The sequence below is a fragment of the Bos grunniens genome, chromosome 5 (assembly GCF_055505025.1).
Source record: "Bos grunniens cultivar Pamir isolate PY7600 chromosome 5, Bosgru_T2T1.0, whole genome shotgun sequence".
NCBI classification, from domain to species: domain Eukaryota; kingdom Metazoa; phylum Chordata; class Mammalia; order Artiodactyla; family Bovidae; genus Bos; species Bos grunniens.
In genome coordinates this window covers 49,522,751-49,545,887 of record NC_141169.1, presented here as the reverse complement: position 1 = coordinate 49,545,887, position 23,137 = coordinate 49,522,751, and the positions used below count along the sequence as shown (strand labels likewise).

At 39.3% G+C, this 23,137-nt stretch overlaps 2 protein-coding genes and 1 non-coding gene across 10 annotated transcripts in view; 1 reads left to right on the top strand and 2 right to left on the bottom strand.

The window, feature by feature from the left end:
- The window catches only part of TBC1D30 (TBC1 domain family member 30), a 292,159-nt gene extending 283,267 nt beyond the window's left edge, over positions 1-8,892 (top strand). For 4 of the 6 annotated variants that reach the window (XR_015163840.1, XR_015163841.1, XR_015163835.1 and 1 more), the window contains 2 exons: positions 6,160-6,256; positions 8,021-8,892. The gene's annotated coding sequence lies outside the window, so the exon portion shown is untranslated. Of the gene's footprint in view, positions 1-6,159; positions 6,257-8,017 lie in introns of all 6 variants that reach the window. The other 2 variants (XR_015163842.1, XR_015163838.1) reach the window with 1 other exon arrangement.
- WIF1 (Wnt inhibitory factor 1) overlaps positions 1-23,137 on the bottom strand; it is a 91,434-nt gene that overhangs the window by 6,459 nt on the left and 61,838 nt on the right. Inside the window, exons 4-8 of one of the 3 annotated variants that reach the window (XM_086400208.1) lie at positions 15,744-15,884; positions 14,472-14,567; positions 8,537-8,632; positions 3,934-4,029; positions 2,858-2,919 (exon numbers count right to left, since the gene is read on the bottom strand). In XM_086400208.1, coding sequence (XP_086256334.1) covers positions 2,873-2,919; positions 3,934-4,029; positions 8,537-8,632; positions 14,472-14,567; positions 15,744-15,884 — 476 coding nt within the window. In that variant the 3' untranslated portion in view covers positions 2,858-2,872. Of the gene's footprint in view, positions 1-2,857; positions 2,920-3,933; positions 4,778-8,536; positions 8,633-14,471; positions 14,568-15,743; positions 15,885-23,137 lie in introns of those variants that run through there. The other 2 variants (XR_015163844.1, XM_086400207.1) reach the window with 2 other exon arrangements.
- Positions 5,482-5,588, bottom strand: LOC147371914 (U6 spliceosomal RNA). The gene has a single exon (XR_015165012.1). It is a non-coding gene; the product is annotated as a U6 spliceosomal RNA (small nuclear RNA).

The window sequence follows — 23,137 nt, the reverse complement described above, 5'->3', positions numbered from 1 at the left end:
TGCCATCCTGAGGCTGAAGTTTTTTCTGGGTAAGCATTATGCTTGACAGACATGTAGTGAATCCCATATGAAAATCATTTTGCTAAAAACACTTTCTTTTATTTATCCAAAATGACTTTCCTCACATATAAATCTCACTGTGGAGATTAGAGAGACAATTGAGATGTTAGTGTCTCTCAGAAAATTGAAATGCCATTAGAGCTGTAGGCTTTTCTGACACAGGGATGTTTCACAGAAAGGTGTTAAAACAACCTTAATACTTGAATGCCACCTTTCTATCAACCATTAAAATCCAAAAGAACCCTTTTTGCTAGGTTTGGACACAAAGAATAGCACTTACTCTGTGGTCAAGATCCAACTTCAATTTAAGGAAAGGAATATCTAACTCTGAATTTCCATTTGTGTCAAAGGAACATCTGATCCCATCATATGCTCAAAATTGGATACTTTGCAATGTACTGGGGTTTTTCAACTAAGCAAGATGTGGGACAATAATTAAATGGCAGAAAAGATAGAGGATATATTGTGAACTACTTGGGGGGTCCAAGGTTCTCCATATTCCAGGAGATGTGAACTTAGTATCCAGAGAGAATGGAGAGAATGGCTGATAGAGACGATCTTTTCATTGTCTCCAAGGATGTTTTTGTTCCCTTGGCAAGAGGGAAGTGAGGACCCTGAGGCTTACTGCAGCCAACAGGGAAGACGTTCTCTCTCGGTTATCACAGAACAGAAATCTCTTTGCAGGTGACTATTAGAAGGCCATTCCTAGATCAAACCTCATGGAACCAAAATATCATGAAGGGATGACTGTTTTAAAGTTCAGAATTCTATAAATGTCTTTATTATTGACTTTCTTTTCCTAAAACTATATTGTGAACAAATTCTTATCATTGGATAGTGGAACCCTGAGTCAATGTGAGAAATCACACATTTTTACCCAAATGAGACTGCCTGAAGCACTGCCTGAAGACAAATAGATTTGACTAATTCTAGACAATTCAAATTTTAGCTATAACCAGTGAGGACAGTGAGATAAGGTATTGACAAAATAAAGATATTAAACTTCCTCTACCCATCAGACTGGGAGGTAAATCTGTGACTATCCTTCACATAGAGAAAAGATGAACGTGGTTTACCATAAGTGCCAACAACCACCATCTCTGAGTCTTAGAATTTTACAAGTGATTTTTAACTGTTTTATCCAATATTCTAATTTTTTATGGCAAACATTTTATATAGATTACAATAATAAAACCCATTAAGGTATTAAAAAACCCACTTTTGGTACCATATAAATAATTTGGTTTTTTAAACTGAAGGCTCATTAAGGAATCTTATAAAGTTTATGAACCTTAAAGAACAAGAAAAACATATGTACAAATATCCAGATACTTCTAACCATAGTCTTGTTTGTTAACCTGCAAGTATATCTCACAATCAAGTCAGAATGAAGTTTGAGAAGCCATCAACTTTGATAGAGGCCAGGGGAAATGATAATAGCATCAGAATACATATTTTATCTAAAAAAAAAGAGAGACAATAACAAATACTGGTAAGGATATGGAGAAATTGGAACCCTTGTACATTGCTGGTGGGAATGTAAAATGGTACAACCACTTTGAAAAATAGTTTGGCAGTTCCTCAAAAAATTAAAGAGTTAACACATGGTCTAGCAATTCCACTCCTAGGAATACTCAGGAGAACTGAAAACATGTTCACACAAAAACTCGTACACAAATATTCATAGCAGCACTACTGTTTGCAGTAGCCCTAAAGTGGGGACAGCCCAGGTGCCCATCAGCTGATGGATGGATAAACCAAATGTCGTTGGTATATCCACACAATGGAATATTATTTAGCAAGTAAAAGGAAGTAATGATACATGTAAAAATAGAGGTGAACCTTGAAAATACGCTAAGTGAAAGAAGTCAGACATAAAAGGCCACATATTGTATAATTCTATTTATATGAAATATCCAATATCTAAGTACATTAGTGGATTCCAGGGGTTTGGGGTGAGGACCATGAGGAGTGACTGCTGATGGGAAAAGGGTTTCTTTGGGGGATGGTAACATGTTCTAGAAGTAGATGCTGTACAACTTTGTGAATATAATCAATATCAATTGTATGCTTTAAAATAATTTTATGTATGTGAATTATGTCTCTTGTTAAAAATAAGATATATAATTCAACTTTTTGTCTCTATTACACTATAGGCACTTTTCAATACAAGGCCAATTTTAATTTTTCCTGGTAATATGGTTCTGGCGATAGAAAAAAAAATTTCCTAAAAGGATTTGAGTATAACTTGTGATGGCAATAATCAAGAGCTTTCAAAGGCCCACATTTTTGGTGCAATTAGGGGAAAAAAAAGAATAGAAAACATTATCTCTGCCAATGGAAAGGTCATAAACCTAAGGGCATGAAAGAGCATATGTCCATGAAGAGAAAGGAACCCATGAACAAAGATTCATAAACATGAACCAATTAAGTACACAAAGTCTGAGTGTAAGTGTGTGGAGAAAATTGAGGGGAGTTAGTTCAGAGATATCTTTATCGGGGCAGGGTAATTAACAAGAACAGAAACCACATCCTGACAATTAAATTACATGTTCTATGAAAACTTCAGAAGTATTTCATTTGAACTCTATAAAAAAAATAGTCATTTCAGCTATTACTCATTAAAGTGAAAAAATCCCCACAAATAAATTAGAGGTTGAAAGTTAAAATAGTAAGTCAGTATTATTTAATTCTGAACCCTCTACAACTTCAGAAACTATGGCTAGAGCAAACACAGTGGTGTTTTATGGACATAATACAGCTGGAGGTGAAAATGCCATATTCCAGAACTTCCAGAAAAGTAGGGACATGCTCACTCACATTCCTTTTGTTTCTTCCTGAGCCAGGCTTTGGTGTTATCTGTTTTTGGGGTCACAGAGCAATCTAGGGTGAGGTTGGCTCATTTCTGAGTTGAGCAGAGAGCTTCAGTGATGGGAAGATAACAGGGCCAGGGCAAAGAGTTTGGTATCCTGGTTCCCAAAACAATGATTATCCACCACATTCCACCCTTAAATTTGTATTTTTTTTTTTTGGTATCACAGCATGACAAACATCTAGAGAAGGCATAATGTGCATTGATTTTAAGTTTATGGATCAACTATTTTTTTTTTTTGTCAACCATAAATAAACACTTAAGAGACACTTCCTCAATCTAGATACAGAGCATTTTAGGCACATCAGAAAGTTTTATTGTGCTCCCAATCACTATTCTGGTTTCTATGATCTCCTAATACTTTTGCCTGTTCTTGAACTTCATAAAAATGGAATCATCCAGCATGCATTTTCGTGTGTCTAACTTCTTTTACTTAGCATAACATCTGTGCAATTCATTCACGCTGTTGTGTGTGCTATTAGATGCTTTTGTTTTTATTGCTCTTTACCTTACTTCCCTCCTTTTTCTTGAGTCTGTCTTTTTCTCTGAGATGGATTACTAGGCTCTGGCTGGTTGGGAAATGTGGCAGTGAGTTGGGAAATGTGAACAGAAAGAAGAAAGCCAGAGGTGGGGGAAAAGACTCTATGCCTGCAGGTAAGTGAACAAATTCCAGCTGTCCTTAAGCTCTGGTCTACATTTCTAGTCTCAAACTATGGACTCTCCACAAGAAACAGTGCAACATGGTGAAGAGCGCAAACCAGACACAACCGAGTCAGAGAGTGTTTAATGAGTCAGCTGAGCTGATCTATGCCTCTCCTCTACCCCACTGTTAGCCAAAATGGATGGCGGCTGAATCTAGAAAAAGAAACCCCTGGCCTGAGACTTTAGACGAGCTATTCATTGTCTCGGGGCTTCAGATTCCTCATCAATAAAATGAAGGGGTTAGACCGTGCCGCTCATGTTCCCCACCCCAAACAAAGACAATGCAGGTCAGTACTCACTTGTTTCACACTGCTCTCCCTCTAGTCCTGGAGGGCAAATACACTTTCCAGGGTAGAAACAGGTCCCTCCGTTAAAGCAGGTGGCTGAGCAATTTGCTGTTAGAATGAATAACAGGGTATTGCATTAGATAGTCACTTAAATCTAACAACAACATTTCATTAAGGCTAAGTGATACTTCTTAGGCATCTGCTACTTGCCCATTTACTTATTTAATAAAATAAGCCATATTACCCAGACAGCAGTGGTAATCAATTGCTTGATCATTTGCAGATTCAGGCAATATAACAGGATACCACACACATGACACCAGACCCACCTCTAGGGGTTTGTTTGCCTCTTAGTGAAAAAAGGCAACGGTGGGTAAAAACAAATATCTTTTTAATTTTATTGTAAATATCTATGCTCTTAAAAAGGAAAAGAATGCTATAAACCCAAGAAAATATTTAAGATGAATGAAGAATAAAAGGAGAAAACCTTCTTTGGAGCAGATAAAAGGGAGAGAAGTCATAAATATTAGGATTGGACAGAGGAGAAAGCAACTTTTTTCCTGATTAAGAGGAACAGAGATGCATCTTATATAACAGAAATTTTTGAAAAAAATAAGTTTTTATGACGTTTGCAAGAAAGAGTAATTATATTCAGGAAAGGGCAGCCTATTCCCCTTTATGAGATCCCGTAGGCAGGGAAGTGGCAGCGGCATGAGCTAGAGGGATGACGAAAGTGGGTATGTGACTGTGGGAGTCCAATAAACTAGATTTTCCAGGTGATAATCATACTGCTGGTAGTTCATCCTAAACCCTCCTTTTTAGAGTCAGCTTCTGGAGTTTCACTGCTCACTGGCACCTAAAATAGAGGGAGGACAGAAATGAAAACGGGGGAGAGCAAGTATCTAAAAATAGACAAGTTGGCTCATTCTATAACGGAGATGAAAATAAGAACTCAGCTATTCCAGTTTCACGGCCTTTTTGTTCTTGTCCTATATAAAACAGGCCAAAATTGGCTGTAGGTGAATGAGAGCTGGAATAAGCGTCCAGGAAGAAAATCAGAAAGGATTTCCAAAAGTTCTAAGTGTGTGCTTTCTTTGCGGAAATGAAATCCAACTAAAATATTCTATGAATATCATGCTTCCTAAATGATAAAACTTTTGTTAAAAATCATAAGCATCTCCTAGCTTAAGGCCATGCTGTACTTGCCTTGGCAAAATCAAGTTTCCTGTCATAGAGGGTAACAAAAGCACTGGAGGACAGGATTTAGGATTTAGGAGAATCCGATTTTTGAACTTCCTTTGTTACTTGCTGCTAACATTGTTGAAAGTAAAGTGTTGCTCAGTGCTGTCTGACTTCACAACCGCATAGGCTGTAGCTCACCAGCCTCCTCTGTCATGGAATTCTCCAGGCAAGAATATTGGAGAGGGTAGCCATTCCCATCCTTCTCCAGGGTAGTATCTTCCCCACCCAGGGATCAAACCCAGGTCTCCTCCTTGCAGGCAATTACCATCTGAGCCACTGAAGCTAATATTAGGGCAGGACCTTTTGTAATAATCTAGAATTATTATGGAATGTTTCACAAGTTTGCCTGTCATCCTTACACAGGGGCCATGCTAATCTTCTCTGTCCTGTTCCAACGTTATCACATGTATTGCCAAAGTGAGCAGAGGACAGTTGTTTTTGTGAGCATGTCTTATCTCCCCACTTGCCCCTGTTTCTCCTGGGGATAATAGGAGATGAGAAAACATCAGGATCTGTGTCCACTTTGCTGGATCTCGCTGGACACTATCCTTACTAACATGTAGAATGCAATGAACCTGGGAGTTTAATCAAAAGTTACAGAATGTGACCAACATTACAAATGTGTCACATTACAAATGTGACAAAACTGATTATTGAATCTGGCCACACCCTTAATAATTGCATAATTGCTTCTCTCCATCTCTGTTGTGCGATGATTCTTGACTAAGAAAATGAGCCAGAGACACCAAAGGACTTTCACTGGGGCTGAAGGTTTGCTGGGCCGGTATTTAACCACTCAGCCGTTAACGTTCACAACAGATGTCCCAAGAGCCAATGAAAGTTAATCTTTAGTGTTTCTTTGAATCTGTAGTGCTAAGGTCTAGTTCCATGCCAGTAATTAAACCATTTTTCAGAAGCTCTATACTCCCTCCTGGATAATAAATGCATCTTTTGGTTGAAATAGTAAAAAAACATTATTTCTTTTAATGTTCCCAGATCTCCAGTGAGACCAAGTGGAATTTCAACAGACTTTCCAAAAGAATAAGAAAAAGTTACTGGAGTCTAACAAGAAGGAAAATCTTTCATCTGAAAGGTAAAATATTACAAATGTAGAAGGACTGGAATACACATAGATATTTTCCTTCACAGGACCATGCAGTGTTGAGACACCCTGGCATAAAAAGACATTATAGTTGATTATCAGTCACTGTGCATACTACACCAATAATAAGCCTCATAAATGGTCTTTTAAAATTGGATAATACATTTGTTCTTCATCCAAATTACTGAAGGATTGGCTCTATTGCCTAGTAAATTTGAGATAATATGAATTTAATTCTGCTTCTAGAATTAAATTCTGCCCAATTCTGAAGTAGCAGAAGGGCTGAATGCTAAATTTAGACAAATGAAAAGAAGCTGCACAAGAAAGAATTTTTTACTCACTGGCTATTATTATCAGTGTCATTAGTGATTAATCTTTATAAAATTTTAAAGTTGTTTTCATTCCAATGCTATAGTTTTCAAAGACCACCTACAAATAAAAGGTAGAGATGTGAACATGTGCTCTCAGTTAGCTTAGAGATGGGGGAACCAGGGGTCAATGGCTTAATTTCTATTTACAGTTGGGAAAAGCATGGCCCACAGAGATTGGTTTCTCTACTCAGAGTCACTTGTAGAGGAACCAGGTTCTGAAACAGGTAGCCTGAGTGGCAACACGGTACAGTGGAGGGTGTGAATTTGGGTCAAGGTACTCAAGGTCTATAAACTTTATTTTGCTTATCTGGGACTATGATGAATAATTATTTACATATCTCAAAAGATTGTTAGAACTAAAGTCAGGTAATTGTATGAAGGTACTTTGCATATCACAAAATAACAGACAACCATAATGATTATTCTGACTCATGCTAAGGGCTCTTTCCTTTAGCTTTTCTTTCATTTTAAAAAAGCTGCTCATTTTGATGTTAATTGGTGCTATCTGTATTATCACTAAAGAGACACTTCTCAAAAATAAGCACATTATTTTATTTTGGCCAATCCAATATTTATTTTAGAAAATAGTGCCCTACTCATGCAATTGGCTTTTCTGGTGGCTCAGTGGTAAAGAACCCGGCTGCCCATGTAGGGATGTGAGTCAGTCCCTGGGTCGGGAAGATCCCTGGAGGAGGAAATGGCAACCCACTCCAATGTTCTTGCCTGGAGAATCTCGTGGACTGAGGAGCCTGGTGGGCTACAGTCCATGGGGTTGCAAAAGAGTCGGACACAACCAAGCAAACAAACAACAACAACTCACACAATTAGCATTTTTGACAGAAGGATAATTTCATTAAATACATACACTTTAAGGATGTTAATTTTTTTCCATCATACACTTTACAGATGTTCATTTTTTTCCATAAAAGATGTGAACCAGGCAAAGTAGATAGGTGTCTTGCGAGACTATGAATCACACCATTCTACTCTAGAGCCATGTTTGAATCTACTTTCTGAAAGTAAAATCTGGCTATGCTGCTGATTCATAGTAAGGAGGGACCTATGCTCTCAGGGATGTGATCTGTGAGCAGAGAATTAAATGGGTGATCAGTGAACTTCTAGGTCAGGCAATTTGGAAGAGATTGTTTTAGAAGCTCACCCATAAAACTGATTTGGGACGTACGAAAACAGCAATGGGCCAGGAGTAGCTAACTGTCCATGAAACTTCATGCTCCCCTCCCATAAAGGGAGATAGCTGTCCAACCAGGAATGACATTTCTCCTGCTTGCATCCAGGTAGGTAATGAGGCTAATTCCTATCCATGGAATGTGTGTTGAAAGTTTTGTGGGTCACTTTTGGACTTTTTTTGTTTTTTTTTAAGCAGTGCCTATTCCAATCTTTGCTGGAACCAGAGAGCTCCTAAGCTGTCAGCAGGATCATCAGTGCCTGGGGCCCTGAGTCACTGTATGGAGAACTGCCTTGCACACTGACCAGGTTCCTGCACTGGAGCATTCTGTGAGTGAATGTAAACTTGTACTGTGTTAAGCTACACTAAAATTTATAGTTAATGTTAAAGCAACCAGCGAAGTGATACACCCTATTTATAAAGCTGTTATGAAGAGTGATGTTATAGTAAATATACTTCTTTTAATTGAAACATATATATTACCATATGTAAAATAGGTAGCTAGTGGGAAGTTGCTGTATAACACAGGGAGCTCAAACAAGTGCTCTATGATGACCTAGAGGGCTGGGAAGGAGATTCAAGGGGGAGGGGACGAATGTGTACTTATGGCTGATTCACCTTGTTGTATAGAAGAAACCAACACAACATTATAAAGCAATTATCCTCCAGTAAAAAAAAAAAAAAGTAAAAAGAACCTTGTTCTTAGGAAGTTACCTTTATCGCAATTGACTCCATAGAATCCAGGTGGACAGATGCAGAAACCGGGAGTAACACATAGCCCGCCATTCATGCATCGTGGTGAGCAAAGGACTAATGGGGAGAGAGAATTCTAATTAAGGCCAATAGGGTTTTAGAAACAGGACCATTTTGGAAATGTCGATAATATAACAGGTCTACATTTTCAAGCTTTGTGGTTGACTCTAAAGGGGTTGCTCTGTAAAGATAGAAGTTTGCTATATTAAAATTATTTTTGTGCAGTAAATAAGGTTATATTTTTAACCAATTTCATAGAAGAGAATTTTGGAATTGTTCCACTTGAATGGCTGATTAAAATTTTCCCAGAATCATTATTTTAAGTAAGATGTGGTCTTCTTAAGAAGTATCTTTTTCTGCCTTATTTCCTCAATTTTTCAATTTCAAACTATCTTCTGTAAATATCATTTTCTGCTGTATTTCCTCAATCTTTCAATTTCAAAATCAGTCCAGATGGAGCTCAGGACAAGATGGTGGAATAGAAGGACTTTGAGATCACTTCCTCTCATGAGAAGACCAAAATCACAACTGCTAAACAATCATTGATTAAAAAAAAGACTGGAACGTACCAAAAAAGATATTCTACATCACAAAGACATAAAGAACAAACCACAACAAGATGGCAGGAGGGGCACACTCTCTACACAGTCAAATCCCATACCCCCCTGGGTGGGTGACCCACAAACTGACAACAGTTGCAGAAGCTCTCCCACAGGAGTGAGAGCTCTGAGTCCCACATCAGCCTGCTCAGTGTGGGGGTCTGGCATCAGGAGGAGGCTAGACTTGAGTGCAGGAGCTCCACCGGACTGCGGGAAGCAGAGACTCCACTCTTGGAGGGCATACCTGGGTCTTGCCAGGGCAAAAGTAGTGACTTTACAGGAGTCTGGGCTAGACCTACCTAGTCTTGGAGGGTCTCCAGGAGAGACAGGGGGAAGCTGTGGCTCACTCTGGGGACAAGGACACTGGTCAGAAGATTCAGGCAATTTTCACTGGCATGAGCTCTCTTGGAGGCCAGGCCAACATTTTGGAACCAAGACCTGAACCCATCCAACAGCTTACAGGCTCCAATGCTTGTACACCTCAGGCCAAACAATAAACAGGGTAGGAACACAGCCTACTCATCAGCAGACAGGCTGCCTAAAGACTTTGTGACCTCATAGCCACCTCATCTTGTTCAGTCACTAAGTCATGTCTGACTCTTTGCAACTCCATGAACTGCAGCACAGCAGGCTTCCCTGTCCTTCACGATTGTTTAAACTCATGTCTACATCTCAATGATGCCATCCAGCCATCTCATCCTCTGTCGCCTCCTTCTCCTCCTGCCCTCAATCTTTGTCAGCATCAGCCATCACTACAGACACCCCTTGACATGGCCCTCCCCACCAGAGGGCCAACACCCAGCTTCACTCACAAGGCCCCTCCCAACAGGAAGCCTACATAAGCCTCTAGACCAGCCTCACCCACTGAGGGGCAGATAACAGATGCAAGAAAATCACAACCCCTCAGTCTGAGGACCTAGCCCACCAACAACAGGCCAGACCCTACCCTGGGTGGGACCAACTGGGCCCCAGACCTGCAACTAGCAGGCCAACACAAGCTTTGGGACACCATGGAAACAATCCCACTTACCATCACATCAAAAAGAATAAAATACATAAAAAGAAACCTATCTGAGAAGACAAAAGATCTATACTCAAAAAAAAAAAACTGTAAGACACTGATAAAAAAAAAATTGAAGACGATACAATCAGATGGAAAGATACACCATATTCTCAGATTGGAAGAATCAATATTGTTAAAATGACCATACTACCCAAGGAAGTCTACAAATTCAGTATTCAGTTCAGTTCAGTCACTCAGTCATGTCCAACTCTTTGCAACACCATGAATCGCAGCACACCAGGCCTCCCTGTCCATCAGCAACTCCCAGAGTTCACTCAGACTCATGTGCATCAAGTTGGTGATGCCATCCAGCCATCTCATCCTCTGTCGGCCCCTTCTCCTCTTGCCCCCAATCCTTCCCAGCATCAGAGTCTTTTCCAATGGTCAACTCTTCGCACGAGGTGGCCAAAGTATTGGAGTTTCAGCTTTAGCATCAGTCCTTCCAATGAACACCCAGAACTGATGTCTTTTAGGATGGACTGGTTGGACCTCCTTGCAGTCCAAGGGACTCTCAAGAGTCTTCTCCAACACCACAGTTCAAAAGCATCAATTCTTCGGTGCTCAGCTTTCTTCACAGTCCAACTCTCACATCCATACATGACCACTGGAAAAACCATAGCTTCGAGTAGATGGACCTTTGTTGGCAAAGTAATGTCTCTGCTTTTCAATATGCTATTTAGGTTGGTCATAACTTTCCTTCCAAGGAGTAAGCACCTTTTAATTTCATGGCTGCAATCACCATCTGCAGTGATTTTGGAGCCCAGAAAAATAAAGTCTGACACTGTTTCCCCACTTATTTCCCATGAAGTGAGGGGACCAGATGCCATGATCTTAGTTTTCTGAATGTTGAGTTTTAAGCCAACTTTTTCCACCCTCCTCTTTCACTTTCATCAAGAGGCTCTTTAGTTCCTCTTCACTTTCTGCCATAAGGGTGGTGCCATCTGCATATCTGAGGTGATTGATATTTCTCCTGGCAATCTTGATTCCAGCTTGTGCTTCTTCCAGCCCAGCATTTCTCATGATGTACTCTGCATAGAAGTTAAATAAGAGGGTGACAATATACAGCCTTGACATACTCCTTTTCCTATTTGGAACCAGTCTGTTGTTCCATGTCCAGTTCTAACTGTTGCTTCCTGAGCTGCATATAGGTTTCTCAAGAGGCAGGTCAGGTGGTCTGGTATTCCCATCTCTTTCAGAATTTTCCACAGTTTATTGTGGTCCACACAATCAAAGGCTTTGGCATAGTCAATACAGCAGAAATAGACGTTTTTCTGGAACTCTCTTGCTTTTTCGATGATCCAGCGGATGTTGGCAATTTGATCTCTGGTTCCTCTGCCTTTTCTAAAACCAGCTTGAAAAACTGGAAGTTCATGGTTCATGTATTGTTGAAGCCTGGCTTGGAGAATTTTGAGCATTCCTTTACTAGCGTGTGAGATGAGTGCAATTGTGTGATAGTTTGAGCATTCTTTGGCATTGCCTTCTTTGGGACTGGAATGAAAACAGACCTTTTCCAGTCCTGTGGCCACTGCTGAGTTTTCCAAATTTGTTGGCATATTGAGTGCAGCACTTTCACTGTAATCCCTATCAAATTACAAATGGCATTTTTCACAGAACTAGGACAAAAATGTTTTAATTTGCATGGAAACATAAAAGACCCCTTGGAACAGCCAAAGAAATCTTGAGAAAGAAAAACAGAGCTGGAGGAATCAGACTCCCTGACTTCAGATTATACTACAAGGCTACAATCATCAAAATAGTATGGCACTTGCACAAAACCAGACAGAGAGATCAATGGAACATGATAGAAAGTCCAGAAATAAACCTATGCACACCTATGGGCAATTCATCTGTGACAAAAGAGGCAGGTCCATGCAATGGAGAGAAGATGATCTCTTCAATAAGTGGTCCTGAGAAAAGTGGACAGCTCCATGTAAAAGATGAAATTAGAACATTGTCTAACACCACACACACACACAAACATAAAAATCAAAATGACTGAAGACCTAAAGATGAGACCAGATACTATAATACTCTTAAAGGAAAGCATAGGCAGAACACTCTTTGACATATACTGCAGCAAGATCTTTTGGGATTCATCCCCTAGAGTAATGGAAATAAAAACAAAACCAAATAGGACCTATTTAAAGTTAAATGCTTTTGAATAGTAAAGGTAACCATAAACAAAATGAGAAGACAAGCTGCAGAATGGCAGAAAATATTTGCAAATGATGTCACCAACAAGGGATTAATTTTTGAAGTGTACAAACAGCTCATATAGTTCAATATCAAAAGAACAAACAACTTAATCAAAAAATGGGCAGAAGTTCTAAATAGATGTTTTTCCAAAGAAGAGATACAGGACTAACAGGCACATGAAAAGATGCTCAATATCACTAATTATTAGAGAAATGCAAATCTAAGCTACAATGAGATATACCTCACACTGATCAGGCTGGCCATCATCAAAAATTCTACAAACAATAAATGTTGGAGTGGGTTTGGAGAAAGAGGAACTCTCCTACACTGTTGGTGGGAATGTAAATTGGTGCAGTCTCTATGGAGAACAGTATGCTACTGCTGCTAAATCGATTCAGTTGTGTCCGACTCTGTGCGACCCCAGAGACGGCAGTCCACCAGGCTCTCCTGTCCCTGGGATTCTCCAGGCAAGAACACTGGAGTGGGTTGCCATTTCCTTCTCCAATGCATGAAAGTGAAAAGTGAACATGAAGTTGCTCAGTCGTGTCCAACTCCTAGCGAACCCATGGACTGCAGCCTACCAGGCTCCTCTGTCCATGGGATTTTCCAGGCAAGAGTACTGGAATGGGGTGCCATTGCCTTCTCCGGGAGAACAGTATGGAGGTTCCCCAAAAAACTAGAAATAGAGTTACCATATGATCCTACAATCCCACTCCTAGGCATATCCAGAGAAAACCAGAATTTGAAAATATACATGCACCCCAGTGTTCATTGCAGCACTATATATAATAGCCAAGACATGGAAGTAACTTAAATGTACATTGACAGATGAATAAAGACATGGTATGCATATACACACAATGGAAAAATACTCAGGCATAAAAGAATAAAATAATGCCATTTGCAGCAAAATGGATGGACTTAGAGATTATCATACTAAGTGAAGGAAGGGAAAGACAAATATCATATGGCATGGCTTATCATATGGAATCTAAAAACATGATACAAATGAACTTATATGCAAAGAAGAAACAGACCTACAGACATGGAGGGCAAACTTATGGTTGAAAGGAGGCCCAGAGAGGGATAAATTTGGAGTTTAGAATTTATATATTTGTACCACTATGTATAGAACAGATAATCAACAAGGACCTACTGTAGCTTAGGAAGCTATACTCAGTATTTTGTAATAACACACAAAGGAAAAGAACCTGAAAAAATAGATATATATGTATGAATAACTGAATCATTTTGCTGTACACTTGAAGCTAACAACATTGTAAATCAAATATTTTAATCCAAAAAATAAAAAAATAAATGCAAACAAGAAAAATTCTTATTTTTTCGAAGATGAAAAATATTTTTCTTATTCTTGTTAAATAAATTCATTCTATGTGAGCTTGTGGTTTATATACCTTTGTGGTTGAGAGCTGGACACAACTGAAAGACTAAGCATGCAGCCAGTCATGGGATTAGTAAACATTTTCATGTTCATCTCTTTTTTTCGTATAACTTTCTTAGTAGTAATTTCACTGAAACAGATATACTTACTACACAAATATGATCTTCATCCTGCCTTTTTTGCCTAGAGCACCTTCATAACTCAGGTGTAGACTTAATTGTGATTCAAGCTACTTTTAATTGGAGTAGATACTTTCAAATTGGTCACAATACTCTTTTTAAAACCAATTTTAGTGGAGGGAGAAAAACTCAAAACTTTCGTAAGATTGTGCCAAAGCAGAGTGTATATAACAGTGAGCCCCGGTAGGGGGATGGAGGAGAGTAAAGTGGCCACAAAGAATGTCAACACTGCACCAGTTTTCTGTGCCTGTCACCACATATTGGATTTAACAGAAAACCACTCCTAGAAGAAACACTTCCCAATAGCTTTCCTGTGGCTTTTTAAGGCTGCATGAATCCATATAATGTGACCAGAAAGATAATTTCAGGGGATGTGCTAAAAATACATGTGGGGCTCCTGTGTGACACCCATTTCACTAAGAAGCAAGCCAGGGAGCTGGCTGTCCGTGTTCTTTACCTTTTTCACAGTGAGGGCCGTAGAATCCATCAGGACATTCGCAGACCCGTCTTTCATTACAAAAGCCTCCATTTCTGCATCCTCCTGGGCACTCAGCTTCACCAAAGAGAAACAAGCTTTGTATAGACACTTTTCAAAACATAGTGAGTGAATTACAGGGAGCACGAGGAGTTTAGCGGTCACATTTTCCCCAGCACACCGATTGTAATCTATTGAATACCAATATTTCCACTTCATTCTCTCTACATCACTTGTACTTTCTTAAGTTTTCAGGAAAGTAAGACTTTGCTTCTCTCAATCCTACTTTCAACAGTTAAGGGGCTCGTGGAAGAAGGCAAAGCAAGCTTTATGTTCTTCCTTCATCTCACCTATCAATTTACTGCACTGGACCTTCAATTCACACTGAGATAGAACAATGGATATTGCCCTCCATATTCATTGTCAGAGTGGGTAATGACTTTTTGGTACATCCCTAGGGCACTGAAAGCCTCCAGAGCTAAAATTCTGTGCTGGAAGAGCTTATATCAGAATAGGGAAGGGGACAGGCCTTCCCTTTCCCTGGTTACCCAGGCTGTGGTGGGAGGTGACTTTGCCTGGCAGAGATTGCTGTTGAGATGGCAGTGACCTGTTTTCCATGAAAGTCAAAAGGATCAAGTGTTTGGCAGCATGTATGGGTAGTGGTAGTTGCTAGTGATGACTGGTGACCTTGCTATGAGGTTGAGGACTCCCAAGACTATACTGGAATAGGGAGAGAAAGAGGTGGAAGACAGAGCATTTTGAAGGGTACTGGAGTCCCTAAAATTTTGAGTGGGGTCAAAGTAGAGCAAGTCTGCTACTGCTAAGTCACTTAAGTTGTGTCTGACTCTGTGCAACCCCATAGACAGCAGCCCACCAGGCTCCCCCGTCCCTGGGATTCTCCAGGCAAGAACACTGGAGTGGGTTGCCATTTCCTTCTCCAATGCATGAAAGTGAAAAGTGAACGTGAAGTTGCTCAGTCATGTCCGACTCCTAGCGACCCCATGGACTGCAGCCTACCTGGCTCCTCCATCCATGGGATTTTCCAGGCAAGAGTACTGGAGTGGGGTGCCATTGCCTTCTCCGAGAACAAGTCTATCTTAGTACTATTACTGGACCCTGCACTTAGCAGCCCCTCCTCCCACTGGTGTGGTTATAATTATACAAAATAATTATCTAGCTACCTAGCTACAATTTTTTTGTCCAAATCACACCTGGAAGTTTTATGTCTTCTCTAGAATCACCATCACTGATTACCTTGTTGACATGTTTTAAAGAAGATGGCATTTTGAGGTGTCTGCAGGATGGTATTGCCTTCAGAATTCATGACAATCACATTCACTTCAAATGCTGCCACTCCATCTTGTTTGCCGAGACATGGGAAACCAACCTGAACAACTAAAGAAAAAGGAAGTATGGAGACACGGTTTATCTAGTTGATTCCAGTTTTACAGACACCTCAGTAAGACAGCAAAGAACAAAACAAAAATGTTCACATTCCGTTATTTGACATTCTTGTATCTCCACTAAAGTAAGAGCTATATTTTGATTATCTGGGCATTCTCCCCAGAACATATACATCATGCTGGGTAGAGAAAGAATTAATGACCCTCCTTAATTTGTACCCTACTAATATAAAACTGAAGATATTCTGTTCATAGTCTGAACTTGTACCATCTTGAAAAAAAGATGGTAAAATTTTCTCTGAAAAGTAAAGGTGCAAATAGGTAGCATAGATTAATTAATTAATTAGGAAAAGAAACTGTATGAGCATCTTTACCAGCCTCCATATAATTCAAAAAGAGCTAAAAATCAACATTCCAGAATCCATTAAATAAAGCTCTATAAGCAACACCCCTACTGGTTTATTTTTACTGTCTATGCTTGAAAGTGACAAAATATCTCCTTTGGAAATACACCACAACTCAGACTAGACCCTAGTCATTGGACCAAGTTAATGAAGTTAGTATTTCCCCAGGCTAATTGTCAATATTAAGAAGTGTTCGTATCTCAGGGATTTAGAAGAGAGTTCACTGTGGTGAAATAATCTCACAATAGACTTATAACTAATGGTTTAGGTTCCTAAACAGGAGCTCCTTCTTTTCAGTGAGATGAACAATCCCTTGGGGTGTCTAGGTGTGACTCAACAGAAAGTGGGAACTAAGAGTGTTGCTGTACAGAGGAGGAGAGAGGGCCACCAATTGTGAAGTACCCACAAGTCATTAGGTAGAAATGGGCTCAAGCCATTGGCTGAGAGGCTGACTACATAACATTTCTGAAATCCACAGGATTATCATCACATATCCACTGGGGAAAACTGATCCACTAGATTCTAGTTCTTCCTTATGAATAGAAGAAATATTACTAAGAGACATACATATGAAATTGTTTCATTTTGTTTCTGTATGGCAGGTTATGGTTATTGCCAAGCTTGGGAAAATCATACCATGCCAAGAAAAATTCTTAGTTTTTATAAACCTTCTTCCTAGGTTTATAAGAAGAAATGAGCTAGAAACTGATCTTCTCTTTTCCGTAAGGCACTGCACACCAGCTGGTCATAAAATCTTCTTAACATGCTTGGCAACTGAAAACCTACTCTCAAGGCTTTGGCATTGTCAGTGTTCATTACTGTGCCCTTCTCCAAATAACATGAATTTGTTTCCTGAATCTTGAGATCTGACCATTGCAAATAATCAATTAAATGGGGAGCAGGGGTTGGGGGTGGGGACCATTTAAAAGAACTAAAAAGAGAAAAAAACAAAATTGTTTCTGAAGTTCCAAAGTAAAATTGTCCCCATTGAAAACCTTGGTTGAATGAAATCTTATATATGAAAATGTAAGTTTACAAAACACTAAAATCCGTTGTAGGTATTTCCATTTCAAAAGGAGGTGAAGGAGCTGACAGGTAATTTCCTTCAGTCATTAACGCTACAATGCATTTTCACTTTGTTCAGATATAAAGTGTTTTTCTCGTGACTCTTGCGCAGATGGGTAGGCCAATAATTGCCCTGAGGCATAAAAACATGGAAGAACCTAAAAGATAGAACTTTCAGAATCTTCCTTACCACATCTTTCAGGTTTATCTTTTTCTTGGACCTTACTGAGCCTCTACTTTGTAGCCCACCTAATTCTCTTCAAGGCACTTCAGAGTTTTTTTTTTAGCTTTCAAAATCTTGGTATGGAAGAGAAGACCCTTGTATGCAAACTCATCATCATTTCTATTTATCAGCATTGTCAAGTTGCAAAACATATCTTAGATATCAAATATCAAAACATGTCATAATATGTATAGGAAATTCCATTGAGAATAATTACTAGTTTGTCCATATTTCCAGATGTGCTAAAAGCAAACCATTTACAAATCTAAGTTATGACTACATGTCCACATGCTCCAGTCATCAGGGGGTCTTCTAGACAATTTGGAAGGTTCTCATGTAAATGTGTGATTAGTTAACATAGCCTCTAAGTTCAGTGTAGGTACCAAGATGCACAGAGTTCCCTGGCCTTAAATATGAGTGAGTGTCAGTCAATTAGTTGTCTCTGACTCTTTGCCATCCCATGAAGTATAGCCCACCAGGCTCCTCTGTCCATGGAATTCTCCAGGCAAGAATACTGGAGTGGGTAGCCATTCTCTTCTGCAGGGGACCTTCCTGACCCAGGGACAGAACCCAGGTCTCCTGCATTGTAGGCAGATTCTTTACCATCTGAGCCATAATAGTCCCACCTAAACAATATGGCTCTGAGCAATTCCAGGGAAGAAAAATGAGGATATAAAGTCCAATAGAAAGAAAACATGCCATAAGTAACTTCTTTAGAGTTTTCAAGATGAATTTTTCCCTTTAAATGGATAAATACAAATTTGAGTCAATATACAAACAGTTCCCAGTAGCACTAGTGGTAAACAATCTGCCTGCCAACGCAGAAGAAGCAAGAGACTCAGGTTCGATCCCTGGGTCAGGAAGATTCCCTGGAGTAGGAAATGACAGAGTTGGACACAACTGAGCACACACAAAGAGTTCATCCATTCAGTAAATACTTACTGATGTTACCATGCGACACCGTTCTAAACAGTGGCGGTGCTTTAGCAAACAAGACAAAAACCCCAGGCTTTTGTGGCACTGAGGTCTCAATGATTTATTTTGGAGATATTTTGTGACAGTTAAATATTTCAATCATTTAAAACATCTAGAAAAATAAAGCAAACATTGATACATGTTTAAAGCTACAGACTGGTTAGAATTCAAAGTAGCTGCAATGTTTGAGTCTGCAACTACTAGATTCTTTGGGTCTCAACTTTAATAACCTAAGTTCAATTTGCCTGTATTTTAACTTCACAACAGATGCATAAGTGTCTTCTGAGCATATTGTCTAATGCTTAAAAAGGACCAGGTGGAGAATTGCACTTGCTGTGATCCATTGATTTGGATGGATCACGTGGTTTAGTTAAACTTCTCAGGCCTCAGTCTCCTCCTTTAGCCATAAGACCAATAATACTACACTAAAGTAGTTAAAAAAAATTTTTTTTTGGTGTGGAAAGACCTGCCATTTGAAAGGTTAAAACTGTAATGTTACTGTTCACCATCAAACATGTCTTTCATTTTAAAAAGTCATTAAAAAAACTCACACATCTAGCATAATTCTGCAAAATTATGCCAAATGCAAATAGAGGAAAATAAAGTCTTTTATATTTTTGATTAGGAAAACCTGAGGCAATCTTGGCAGAAAACTAAAGATGTGACATCTTCATCTTCTGAGTAAATCAATAGAAAAGAATTATTTTACCAATCTAAAATTATGCTCAATGAATATTAATATGAAGTATTTTCTATCTTCATCATGTAAAGATCTAATAAACTCTAGGTTTAAAATTCTGCTCATTTTATTTATATATTTGTAATATCAACCTGACAAATTCAACTTCCAGTGAAAGATGAACACATGAAAAATCCTCTCACCCTAGGTAAAAATATTTTTCCATATATATTCACCTCTTTTGATATAGGAGGCATTTAAACATAACTGTTATGTTAACCTCAGTACAGAATGATTTGAAAGGAACTAGGAAATAATGTTCAGAGGTTAGGAGATACATAGTTTATGAGTTTCAATAAATTCACTTTTAAAGTAAAAGTAGAAATTAAGGAAAGATGTATAAATTGCACTAATTACACTTGCCCACTTTTCAGTTTTGAAATGTGAAATAGAAATTTTATTCCTTTTCTGCAAATTCCACTTGTCCTGTTTTCTGTTTATAAATTTTACCTGTAAGACCGTTCAGGTAATAAGAATTATAATTGAACACCTTTTTAAACATATTTCAAAGAATTTTGCTTAGAAAACAAAATCTGACTTTAGTTAGCCTTATTTTCAGGGACTTGTATATAACCTGTGCTCAACTCAAAATAGATTTCTTTCAGTTCCCAAACATGTGGTGCATGTCTGCAGTACCTGATTCTGCACACCTATCCTGCTGCCTGTAATGTTCTTTCTCCTCTTTTCTGTCCCATGTTCTCCTGCTCACCTCTCAAAACCCAAATTAAACAGCACTTGTTCTCTGTAGGTTTCCCTAACATCCCCCGCTGCCGCTGATGACATCAGTTCACATATACCTCTGTATACAACTGCATTATAATCTAATGATTTGATTATGATTATGCACCCTTGCTAGGCTTCCCAGATGGCTCAGTGGTAAAGAATCCACCTGCCAATGCAGGAGATGCAGGTTTGATCCCTAGATCAGGAAGATCCCCTGGAGAAGGAAATGGCAACCCACTCCAGAATTCTTGCCTGGGAAATCCCATAGACAGAGAAGCCTGGTGGGCTACAGTCCATGGGGTCACAAAAGAGTCAGACATGACTGAGCCTCTAAACAACAACAAACAACAAATCCTTTGCTAAGAACGTGATTTTCAAAGGGAAGGACCGTATGGTATGTGTTTTTATAACCTCAGCACTTAGTACATTGTCACAAACTAGGCACTGACAGTAACAAAGATATACCTTATGGGAGACATCCATATACCTTTACACAGACACACACTTGCACAAATACATGTGCACACCTGCACACATACACAGAAAGAGACAGAAATACCCCTTAGGCAGTGGGAGACAGAGTACAATATGAACAATGTGCACTCAGAAAAAACACACGCATAAAGAAAAAGACCTCAAAGGGAGAAACAGCACAGGCTCTCTATTTCCAAGGAATAACAGAAACGTGAAAGTTACCATGTGCTTTTGCAGCAATAAGCCTATGAATAGAGAGCCCTTTTACCGAAAGCTAGATGGAAATGAGGTCAGATGTTGTGAATTCCAGTGCCATCTAGGTTGTATAATCGAGACCAGGGTAAATTAGAACAACTCAGAAAAACTCAAGTAGATTGAACATAACTCACATGGCATTCAAGTACACACTGATGTGCCACCAACTGCACACAAACTAACTCTTCTATAGACATAAACAACAAACTTATTCTGATTAAATAGCTCTTCTACACTGAGACAGGCACAGTGCTCACACAGCCTCAGCCTTGGTCATGCAAGCCACTGCCTCCCAACAAAGGAAGAAATGAGAAAGGCAGGCTAGGCCAGAGCTCATCCTCAATATCACATGATTATATGCTGCTCCATGAATATAAATCATTCAACACAAGTAGTCATCCATGCTCCACGCTGTGCTGACAGCCATTCATTCTCCCAGCAATACTTACTGAGCATCTACTCTGGGCTTCACTTTCTGCTCAGAACAGGGGTCACTGCGAAGAAGATGGTCCTCCCAGCATTAACACCTATATGACAGTTCCTACTCATTGGATTCCTGATGGTCTTGGTTGAGAAACATTCCTGCTGCCTTGGTTTCATGGGATGACAGAGACAGAGTGTTCCAACAGGCCAAGCCTTGGCTTGATGGAAAATGTTTTTTGTTATCCAACTCAGGTATTTTACTGGACCATCCAGTTTGTATTTCCTCTTTTTGTTCCCTTCTGATGCCAGAAGGCAGGCACTTCCTAACTTTAAAGATCAAGAGTTTTCTATTTCATGCAATGCTTAGGCACATAGGAGTCTGTAGGAGAAAAGAACACCTTAGCAGCTTGAAGATATTAAACAGACCAGCAGAGTAATGAATGCTACCTGGATGCTTAGGAGCAAGACACACTGATTTGATTACTTTTTAATAATTCAAGTTACCCTCATTGCTCAGGCTGGGGGTACTGAGCTTAATGAGGCAATGAATAATGCCCTGCAATGGACTAAAATTCCCATAAACTTCCTGCACCTGCATTTCTGCAAAAAAAAAATCCTACATCTGCTTCCAAAAACCTACTTTGGCCACCTCATGTGAAGAGCTGACTCATTGGAAAAGACTCTGATGCTGGGAGGGATTGAGGGCAGGAGGAGAAGGGAACGCCAGAGGATGAGATGGCTGGATGGCATCACTGACTCAATGGACTTGAGTCTGAGTGAACTCTGGGAGTTGGTGATGGACAGGGAGGCCTGGCGTGCTGTGATTCATGGGGTCGCAAAGAGTCGGACACGACTGAGCGACTGAACTGACCTGAACTGAAGGAGGGGAGGTTATCTGTGTAAAGTGTATGTGTGTGTGCATGCATACATATGCATGAGTCGCCTCATCCCAGAAGGTTTGTTCTTTTTAGTCTCACCTTGTCTAATGCATCATCCACTTTCTCCTCTACATTTGATTTATAAAGATTCTAAATTATCAGTAAATGATGTTTTCTCTAAATGTAACCGATTGAAATATATATTCAAAACCTTACAGTTTCAACATCCCAAGAAGTAGATTTTCAGTAAGCTTTTTTTTTTCCAGCAGACACAAAAAATTAATAAAGCTGGGAAGATTTTGGAGACAAGCATTTGATTAGAAATCCAAAGATACAAGATTAATTTAAGTTGAACAGGTGTCACTGTGCAATTAATTTAATTAATGCATTTTCAAAGGGTTAAATGAGTTTGCAGTTCTTTAATAACAGAAAAAGATGCAGGAAAAATTCAAAAATATAAAATGGAAATTGAGAGACATGTTGTATATTTATCTTATTCCTGATCACTTCTTAAAAGATCAAAAAATATCAAGAAAAATTTTATAGAAAATTATCTTTGACCAAAAAAGAACATCAACTGACATGGCACAAAACTGAGTAACGCCCTATTCTAAGAATTTGGTGGTCATATTCTAAGAACTTTCTTGTCTCCATGATGCAGCAGTATGCAATAGTACAAGCATGATCATCTGAGCAGAATTGGGGTTTTCCTGTATTTGGAAAGGGATATTCACATCCTTGGGGCTATAAACCTCAGGTGAGTGTACCTCTGGAACCCAAGGCCTTTTCCTTCATGGGAACTTCCATCTTGATTGGAAGCAAATCCTCTGAGAGGGCCGTGAGTCATAGCAGCAGCATTGTGATGACCCACGAGAAACTCAGATTCACTCTTCCTGTCTATACTCACATGGGCGCCTATGCCAGAAAATTAGAAAAACTCTGTGCTTATTTAATCCCCAACTCTTACAGTGCTGGGATTCATCAATACAGATACATTTGGAAGTAGTAGATAATCACAACCTGAAAATGGACTCTGTAAGGGTGCCTGATTTCCTGTTTCACCAATTTAAATGAGCTCCCTAGGGA